The 9,853-nt window shown below is 43.8% G+C and overlaps 1 protein-coding gene across 1 annotated transcript; it reads left to right on the top strand.

Annotated features, from left to right (window-relative positions):
* The first annotated feature begins 865 nt into the window (after window positions 1-865).
* GDF5 (growth differentiation factor 5) lies at window positions 866-3,853 on the top strand. Its single transcript, XM_071572913.1, has 2 exons — window positions 866-1,499; window positions 2,985-3,853. Exons 1-2 carry the CDS (start codon window positions 866-868, stop codon window positions 3,851-3,853), a joined length of 1,503 nt encoding a protein of 500 aa, XP_071429014.1.
* Window positions 3,854-9,853: the final 6,000 nt, after the last annotated feature.

The following is a 9,853-nucleotide window of genomic DNA, read 5'->3' as shown; positions in this document are numbered from 1 at the left end:
TTAGACGTTACCCTCGTTAAGCGCCTGTGTTACAGCGCAGCCCTCCAACCACCGGAGGACAAAGCAAAGCTGCTGTTACAGTTCCCTGGAAAAAGAACTGAATGAATTATTCTTAGATTATTTAATGTATGTATCCAGGGCTCAGTTGTTGATCTTGCAGTTTGTCCTGTCTAAAGGTGAAGTTCATCGAGGGCTGAGGCAGAGGTCGTAGTGCCACTTGAAAAGGCATCCTCTGGAGTTTTGAGCCTGTGGAGCTGTTTCACATGAGGCAGAGTATGACTCATGCTAATGAAAAGGGTAAAGAAGATTTTTTTAAAGAAATATATCGCAGTTAAATTAGTTTAGACAGCATGACATCAGAGAGTAATTAAATAGGTTTGTTGGAATTCCGTTTCCAATTCCTGAGTTCAGGTTTGTAAAAGATTTCTGAGCACCTGCAGGTCTCTGTGTGTGAAATATTTTCACTGGAAAGGATTCAAAACTTTAAAAAAACCTTTTAACACAGAGGCAGCATTACGCCATTCTTCCTTCTTGGAAAAAAAAAACCAACCTTGGATTTAAACAGGACTCCTTCAAGTTTTCAGTCAGTTTTACAGAAGAAAACGAGGTGGTAAACTTTCTCTTTTCAAGAACAAGTCCTTTATAGCTGCTGACTGAAGTCAGGGGAGATCCTATCTGAGTACATGAGCATCTCCACTATGGGACTGGATACAAGTATTGAACAACGAGATTTGAAATGTTTTAATCTCAAACAAAAACCATTTTTGCTGACTTTGGTTTTTAATTTCTTTCATGTTTTCTTCTGCCAAACTGGAGGAACCTTTTCTGATTTTTTCTTTAGTGGCATTCAGAGGAAGACCAGAGGATGAAAATCCTGCATTTTCTCACTTTACTGCTTTGGCATTTGACTTGGCTGTCTCTGGATCTAGTTCCTGGAGTGCTGAGTAATTCTGAAGCAGGTCAGGGTAATCCAGGATCTAAACTAAGTTTTTTAAAAGCAGAAGGAAAGGAGAGGAGTCCCTCTGCACGGGCAGGTACACTGAGGACTGCAAGCCATGGATATAGTGCTGGGACCTCAAAGGCTAGGACTAAAAGCAGTGCTGTTCAGGCTGGAGCTCTGCTGGCCAAGAATGATGAGTCAAAGAAGGTTCCCTCAAGAACAGCAGCCACGGAGGGCAAGGTAGGACATCTCCCCAGCAGACCTTCTGGAGTAAGGACAGTGACTCCAAAGGTTCAGAATCTTAGCAGCAAGGTGGCTTTGAAAAAAACTGGCACAAGCAGTACTGACACTGATTCTTTCAAAACCAAAAAGACGAAAGAGCCTGTAACCCAGAGGGAAGCTAAGGAAACTTTCCGACATCCCCCGATAACGCCACATGAATACATGCTCTCTTTGTACAGGACTCTCTCAGATGCAGAAAGAAAAGGTGCTAATGGAAGTGTAAAACTGGAGGCTGGACTTGCCAATACAATAACCAGCTTTATAGACAAAGGACAAGGTAAGAAAGGAGCTCGTGTGTGAGTGAGTGTGGACAGAGAGATGTCTGAGAGTGTTTATACATGTAGAGAGTGTTAGAAAATAATCATACTTTTGTAAAGTCAAATAGCTCTTTTTAATGTAAACGAAATCACACGACTTTGCTGCGGATTTTGTCCTCCTGCCTCATCTTGGAAAATTCAATTAGAGGCAGAACTAGATGGTTGTGTGGCAGCCAAAGAAAACACTTAGAATATATTTTAGATGCATATTGTTGAAAATCAAGCAGTCTTTGCCTGCTCAGGTGTTTAAAAACATTTTGTAGTGTAATGTCTAAAACCATATAATATGCTAAGAATGGGGCTATTCTGTAAAACACTCCCACAGATCTCAGTATCAGGGGTCAGCCTGGTTTGTTCATGGTAGAACTGTGAGGACCTACACTGCAGAACCAGGAGCCATTATGGGTAGGGTGGAGGTAACTTTGTTAGCTCAAAGCTCCCAGGTAGCAATAAGGAGCCCACAGTTTGCACAGAATAACAAGAGTAATGACTTCTGGGACTCCAGAACTTGCAGTTCAACATTCTGGTTCCAGACATTTTTGGAAATTTGGGCTAGTGTTTGCTTTCACAGGAGAAATAACCGGGCTCCCAAAGAATGATGTTCACCTCACCCCTCTATCTGGGGAGCCCCATGTTGCTTCCAGTGAGGTTGGTAAGAGTTTTGTCACGTACTTAAGGAAGCAACACAAGCTTCAGCTGGTGAAGTAATGGGGATGGAAGACTCACCAAGACTGGATTTGTTTGCCATTTAATTATTAATAGCTTGGCTGCTGGGAAGGGATGATCCACTGCTCACAAGCGCTGCATTCAGGTTCTCAGCTCACCACTGTTGATGTCACCTCACTAAACCCTTGGCTCAGCCATGTTCCCATGTTCCTCAGCAGCTGAGGCAAGCAAATGTAAGGTCAGGTTGAAGGGAGGAATGTTTTCCTGGCCAGTTTGAAAAAGCTGTGAATCATGCAGAGTTCAGTTAATAAGGCAATGATCCTTGAGCCTGGCAGTTCCTGGGGATGCTGGTTTTAATGGACTAACTCACTACTGTATCATCTAAGGGTAAATTTGCTCATGTTTGGAGCCAGTGTGAGGCCTGGCCACCACGGAAGTTCTGTTTCAGTAAGGTAAGTAGGATATAAGTGGTGAATAGGTGAATAGGTGCTCAGCCCTGAAAAATTACTATTTTTCAATTGGCTTATCATGACTTTGAAGGTAGAAAATGCCCAATGGTGAAAGAAATGAGATTTCTCCAAGGCAAACTTAGAAACTCATTTCCCTGGTGAGTCACTGAGTTCTTCTGTGTCTCTGCACTGAGCTCATCCCTTAGATAAAAAATTCTCTTTTTGTTCAGTGGGCTAATTAAGGCAACTTCTGGGAAAACCACTAAGAACTGAATAAGTGATACTCATCTGTGCTTGGTATACATTTAATAATGTGTGTGCTTTTTTCAGATGAGCGAGCACCAGCTATAAGAAAGCAAAAATATATTTTTGACATCAGTGCATTAGAAAAAGATGGTTTGCTGGGAGCAGAGCTTCGAATATTGAGGAAGAAGCCTTCTGACACGTGGAAGTCTCATTCTTCTGGAAAAACTTCCCAAGTGAAATTATTTAGTTGCTCTACAAACAGACAAGCAGCAACACTGCTGGACTCTCGAACTGTCAGTATCACTGACACACCAAAGTGGGAGGTGTTTGACATCTGGAAACTTTTCAGGAACTTTAAAAACTTGGTTAACTTGTGCTTTGAGCTGGAAACATTTGACAGGGGGAGAGCTGTTGATCTCAGGAGTGTGGGATTTAACAGAACTGGAAGACAGGTCAATGAAAAGGCTCTGTTCTTGGTGTTTGGGAGGACGAAAAAAAGAGACTTATTCTTCAATGAAATCAAAGCTAGATCTGGCCAAGATGACAAAACTGTTTATGAGTACTTGTTCAACCAGAGGCGGAAGAGAAGAGCCCCTCTAGCAACACGGCAAGGGAAGAGGCCCACCAAGAACCTGAAGGCGAGGTGCAGCAGGAAAGCCCTCCATGTGAATTTTAAGGATATGGGCTGGGATGACTGGATAATAGCCCCTCTGGAGTATGAAGCGTATCACTGCGAAGGGCTCTGTGAATTCCCGCTGCGATCCCACCTGGAGCCCACCAACCACGCCGTTATCCAAACGCTGATGAACTCCATGGACCCGGAATCGACGCCCCCCACGTGCTGCGTCCCGACCCGGCTGAGCCCCATCAGCATCCTGTTCATTGACTCTGCAAACAACGTGGTCTACAAACAGTATGAGGACATGGTGGTGGAGTCCTGTGGCTGCAGGTAGCAGAACAGTCACTCACGTGAATATGTTATGGAAGGTAAATGACACATTGGACATAACCTCTCCTCAAAGGAGGTTAACTAGATTTCTTACCTCTAGGGTAAGGATGCTTACAAGTGCTGCTGTGTGTCTCTCCATGGGCATATTTCAGCAGCTGTCGTGCAGCTGGATACAAGGCCTTGTGCCAGCGACACAAGACTGGCTCTAACTGATGTCCATGGCAGACAGGATGATACCTCTACACCTCTAGATAGCCTGCTTTTGGCCTCAAGGCAGGGGATAAACATGGTATCAGCGAGCTGTGGATATGACCTGTTTGATCCTTTGAACTTGAGACTGAATTTATGTCTGATTCCCATGTGCTTTGTCCATTCATAAATATAGGAAAAGAGTTCTGATGTCTAGAAAAGAAGGTTGTGTTCTGGTGTGCCCCCAGCTTGGTGTAAATAGTTGCACTGTAATGTGATTTCTTTCTGATTAGCTCTTGAAACTATGCATATATAAAAAAAGGAGTCATTAAATATAAGGTGTTGGTTTAGTTTTAAGTTTTACATGAAGATAGGTGATGCAGGAGGTATTTGCTTCCATGTATGTTTTCCTCCAAGCTACATATATTTCTTAAGTATCCACCTTTCCATTATTATGTAGCAAGATATATTATTCTGTATAAGGTCCAAGTTGTTCTCAAATGCTCATAGTAAAAGTGTTCAGTTATGGAATAAGATGTAATAAATTATTGACACAGTGCTGCATTGTGTCTAGCTGTCCAACTCTGCATAATTATAATGCTATTAAGAAATTGTTTTCATGTTTTTGTACAATAAATACAAGTGAAAGGGACTTTTCAGTGCAGGAGAATACCAGGGGTATGCAAAACATGTCCATGTATTTTGCTGCCACAGGGAGAAACTGTGGAAACATTGAAAGAAAGATCAGAAAGGATGGCCTGGTTTGATCTGATGGGGGATAACACTACCTCTTGATGTATCTAGGGCAAAAATGAGTGATGCAGGTGGTTGCAAAAGAGCTCTGGTATACTTTTATTCCTCCCTCCAAGGACTGTGTGTTTGCATATCCCCTTTATTCCAGACATGGATTATAAATTTATTGTGGGTTTGCTCCTGTATGTTTCCACCCACAAAAGTAGATCCAAATGCTCAACAGCAGATGGACCAGAAAGGTCATATGAATCATCAGAAATTACTGAAGGAGTCTATCAATAGCATAAAACATAAGTGCTTAGACCATCAAGTTGTAAGATTTCTGGGGTCTGCCTCTCCTCTGCAAAGCACCACCAGTGTGGGCAGTGGCAGGGAGCAGGGTATGGCCCCTGACATCCTTCTGGGCTGCTCACACCAGCAGCAAACCATCCTAAATTCTTGCTCAATTGCAGCTCAGGCAATTCCTGCCATAAACTGTGCTACGAAGCTCTGCCCTTCCTCCTGAACTCTCTGGGCACCTGAGTCTTTAACCAGCTTAAAATGCCTGGGGAGGGGGCCCTGCTGCCAGATGTCTGCCTGGGGCTCCCCTGGGCAGGGATGCTGTGGGACACCCTCACCCACAGCTCGGCAAGGCACAAGCAGCACCGCAGGGAGGTTTGGTGTGTGGTGTCTGTGCCAGCTCAGCCCAGGGGTTCCTGCCTGCAGGGGCTGGCACTGCCTTGTGCAGACTGAGGTGCCCAGGAGGGCAGGTCCCCCACCTGCCTGGAATGAGGGGCACTCTTGTAACCTGTGCATGAGAAATCCTGGCATCTTATGGCTCTGCTCTGTGGGTCAGGGCTGTCCCCAGGGATCCTCCATCCATCTCCCTTCTGGACTCTCAGTGTGCACTTCCCAGGCCCTGCTCTCCCTCATCCTGGTGGAGTCTCAGGCCAGGCCCAGCACTATTCCCCACCAGTTCCTGACTCTTGCTCTAACTGCTTATCCAGCCAGTCTCAGAAGGCTTTCAAAACAACAAGTCTAAGCTTTACTAAACCTGATTATGATTTACCATTGCTACAGTAGGAAAGAAAACATTCTCCTGCCAAGTCCACAGCCAAGAGGGCAGCTCAGGCTTTTTTTGCCCGATCTGTTCAAGCAGTTCTTTCCCTGTTCTTGACTGTTTTCAGGTGACTGCCTTGCAGCTTTTAAAGATCCTTTGCCTTGCACTGGCTTCAGCTGCCTCCTGGGGAGGTTGACTAGATGATCGTGACAAAGGGTTGTCTCCTTTCTTCTTTATGTGAGAGTGGTGCTCCCTGGGCACTCTCTGGGAATGATGTTGGCACGTTCCCTGGGAAATCTCTGCTCTGATGCATGGCAGACACAGCTGTGCCATGCCATGTACCAACCACACAGCAACATTCCTTGATGGCTCAGGGTGATCACTATAAAATAGCAAATTCTGCCTACTTAAATACACTTGAAGCAAATCTAAGTTGCCTTAACAGACAACTGAACTCCTGGGATTAGAACTGCCTGAATTTTGCTTCAGTTCCAGCTGGATTTGTCAGATACTGCAACAGCTCTGAGGAAAAGTAACACTGGTGTTATACACAAGGCATGATAGTTTGGAAATCTGAGGAGGAAAACTCCTATTCAGCTCACACTGCAGAGCTGGTGACAAGCCTGAAGGTCCTGGTGAGGTTGGAAGTTTGTAAAACCCAGTAGGTATAAACCTGTCTGAGGTTCTTGCTTCCTGTCCTTGTGTGAATGCCTCAGTGCATGAATAAAGCAAGGTAAAGGTTCAGGTAAATGGTATTTAAATCAAGTATGTATCAGCATCTAAATGGAAAAATACACTAAGAATTTGCAATTATCCCAAAGCAAACAGGAAAAATTATCTGACGAGAAATTAAAAGAAAACTAAAGTCTTGGTAATGGTTCAAAACCCCAAGTTCTGCTCAGTGGTAGTTATATCTAGAAGGGAAAACAAAAACCCAAACCACTAGCAGGTCTTTAATATCAGTTAAAACAAATTCAAAACTACGTTGAAATGCTGGAATTATGGTGGATTATTACCACTTCAGAATTGGGTTTGGCCAAAACAGAAGCAATTTCAGCCTGAGTGTTCAGCGTAGGAGGCAACGAGACGTCCACATTGCTTGGCTGGAGCTCAGATGTGGTGACATCCAGAAGGGACAGTCCTGGCACTGCTCAGCTTTGGTTCAGCCCACAGTGAGGAGTTCATATTGGTGAGCATTATAACTCCTAAACTGAGTATTCTTGGTTTATATCAATAGTTATAAACCAGTGCTGTGATGTCCAGAGTATCATTTTGCATTGCATTATGAAATTGTTTGGTAACTTTGGGGATTCCAGTTCAACACTATTTTATTCTGACTTTCCCAATGGTGTAAATGTGTACTTGCCTGTAAGTGCTTTATTGGTACATTGTTGGAGGCATTGGGATCACCTGACACAGATTTCTGTCTCTGTAATTCATTATAAGGTATTTACTGAGTGGTTGTGATCACTTAAATCTACAGTGTTGAAGGGAGTGACCTCTTTCACTGCTCTTTTCAAAGCAGTTTGTTATTTTTAATTCTCCTGAAATTTCAGTATCAACAAAAAGATGCTGCCACAGTGAGCTGTCAGGATTTTCTCAGAATTCTCCATATTCCTTCAATATCTGCCCACAAATCATTGCCAATCTTGCCAAGACATTATATGTAAATCTACAGTTTCAGTTCTCTGGCAAGAGAACCCAAACATGGATCAAAACTTCCCAGGACTTGTGAATGTCACCAATGAGCACAACAGCACAACCCAGGTGGGCTTCACTCAGCCCTCGCTGCCCTCCAGAACCAGAGGCTTAGGGAGAAAGCCCAGTCTGGGACTGACACACAGCAGAGAAAGGGAAGAGAAACAGAGGACCTTGACTTTGGTTGAGGAAGTGGCGGAGTCACCATCCCTGGAAGTGTCCAAAACACGAGTAGATGTGACACTTGGCAATGTGGTTTAGTGGACATAGTGGTGCTTGGTCAGAGGTTGGACTTGATGATCTTGGAGGTCTTTTTCAACCTTTTCTGTGATTCCATGACTGCAGGAGTCTGGCAGTGCTTTCTTTAGCCTGGTCATTATATAATGTGCAAAGATAGACACCCTAAATCATTGTTACAGCTTTCTTCCCATGGGTGAGTTGGTGTGAGCAGCTGGATGGCAGAAAGGCAGAGAAACCTGAGCTGTAAAGCAATACAGGTTAAAAGTTCAGCTTTCCACCTTTATGATGGCAGGTTTCACTCTCTCACTGAGAATGCCTCATTTGTATTTACTTTCTAGGGTCATTATCTGTCCCACGAGAGTCTTTGTGAAGGTCCAAATTTCAAATAAGCAGTACACTATAAGACAGGTATGTGTGGATAATTTTTGTTGTATTTGGCTAAAATATGGGTACTAAGCTCAATAGGTAAACATAAAAGTATGCCATTGAAAACAATGCATTCCCATTAGTGTTTGAATATGTGCCTAAACTCCATGTACACTTTTACATGGTTATGTCATTTCCTGTGTAAAATGGGCTTGTTTATACAGCAGCCATATGAAAGATGCAGGAACCCTCTATGTGGGCTATTTGAAGCTTTCTTTAAGAAACATAAAAACCCCTTGACCCTTGTATAATAAAAGGTGTTAAAAGATACTGCTTTTATAACATCTTAGCCAAGACTAATAAGAATGTACAAAGCAAACAATATTTTTTTTAACTCCATAGTCCTGGTCAATCATGTGTTATTTTATGGATTTACTGTTGCTGTTGGGTAGTAAAATGATATTTAAAAATAAAATTGCAGGAGATTTCATTGCTTCTCAACAAAGTTAATAAACAATAATCTTAACTTTTAAAAAAAAAAAACCAAACCAGTAAATACAGAGCAGTAAATGCACTTTGCTGAGTGCTCAGAAAAGCCCATTTATTGTGTCAATCCGAGTTCACTGATGTCCCTGTTTTCCTGGTTGTTATTTTTCAGAACGAGTTTCAACTTTCTGCAATGATTTGGGCAGCTGAAGTAATACAAATGGATTCATTTTCCCCTGATGTCATTCTGAAGGGTACAGCTGTCAAGAAAAAATTACTCCATTAACAATAACACTGATTAATTGGCTGACCCTCTGCTAGGGTACAGAAAATGCTCTTTTCACATTTTTCTCCAGGAATCTCTGTGGTGTAGTATCTCGAGCCATGCTTTGCCATTCAGGAATCCAGGCTGAGCACCCTCTGCCCATCAAACTGCCAGAAAAATGCCATGAAATCAATTAAATTGAATTAAAATGAAGATGTTGCTTCTGCACATCCAGTTTCTGTCTGCCTGTTTTGACAGGACACCTTTGATCATGGCATAAAGTCAGAAATAAGCCTTTAATGGAGAAAACCGGACACCTTTCAGTTTGTTCATGCAAATGCCTTCAAAACATTAATCTTTCTCCAGAAATTTTGAAAGAGAAACACAACCTGTGTCCTCCCCATGCTGAGAGAAGGGGGTGGATGTCTTCCCCAGAGCTCTCTTTTCTGCAGAGGTGTAATAAGACTCATAAACTTCAGATGGCAAAGAAGTCGTGAAGTCCTGGGGTTGGTGATCAGGTTACAGGAACCCAGCAGGGAGGACGGAGGGCTGAGGGCAGCGTGGGGAGAAGCACACGCTGCAGGAGGGGGAGCTCCAAGGGAACGTGGCTTGGGAGAGACAACCTGAGGCCGAGCAGCTCTGGGGTGAGGCAGCCCCGCAGCAGGGGAGGGCAGCAGGGGCTGAGACTGGGCAAAGAGTGAAGAATAAGATGGACCAAAGGCAGGAGTGACTGAGGAGTGGACATACACCCACATGGGACAGAGAGGGGTGGGTGGCAGCGCTCCTGGGGGGAGCAGACATGTCCCAGGGAGCCAGTGACAGGATGAGAGGACACAGACTCAAGGTGTGCCAGGTTGGACATCAGGAGGAATTTCTTCATGGAAAGGGTTGTCAGGCTTTGGAAGGGGCTGCTGAGAGACAGGGTGGAGTCCCCATCCCTGGAGGTGTCCAAGGAATGCTGGATGCAT

Source organism: Pithys albifrons, chromosome 18, assembly GCF_047495875.1.
Source record: "Pithys albifrons albifrons isolate INPA30051 chromosome 18, PitAlb_v1, whole genome shotgun sequence".
Classification (NCBI taxonomy): domain Eukaryota; kingdom Metazoa; phylum Chordata; class Aves; order Passeriformes; family Thamnophilidae; genus Pithys; species Pithys albifrons.
This window is presented reverse-complemented; position numbering and strand designations above follow the sequence as displayed.

What these genes read in the sequence shown, in the direction of transcription:
- GDF5 (XM_071572913.1), top strand. Translation starts at nt 866, where the DNA reads ATGAAAATCCTGCATTTTCTCACTTTACTGCTTTGGCATTTGACTTGG. An exon ending in CTTTATAGACAAAGGACAAG is followed by an intron (nt 1,500 to 2,984) that starts GTAAGAAAGGAG and finishes TGCTTTTTTCAG; the next exon opens with ATGAGCGAGCACCAGCTATA.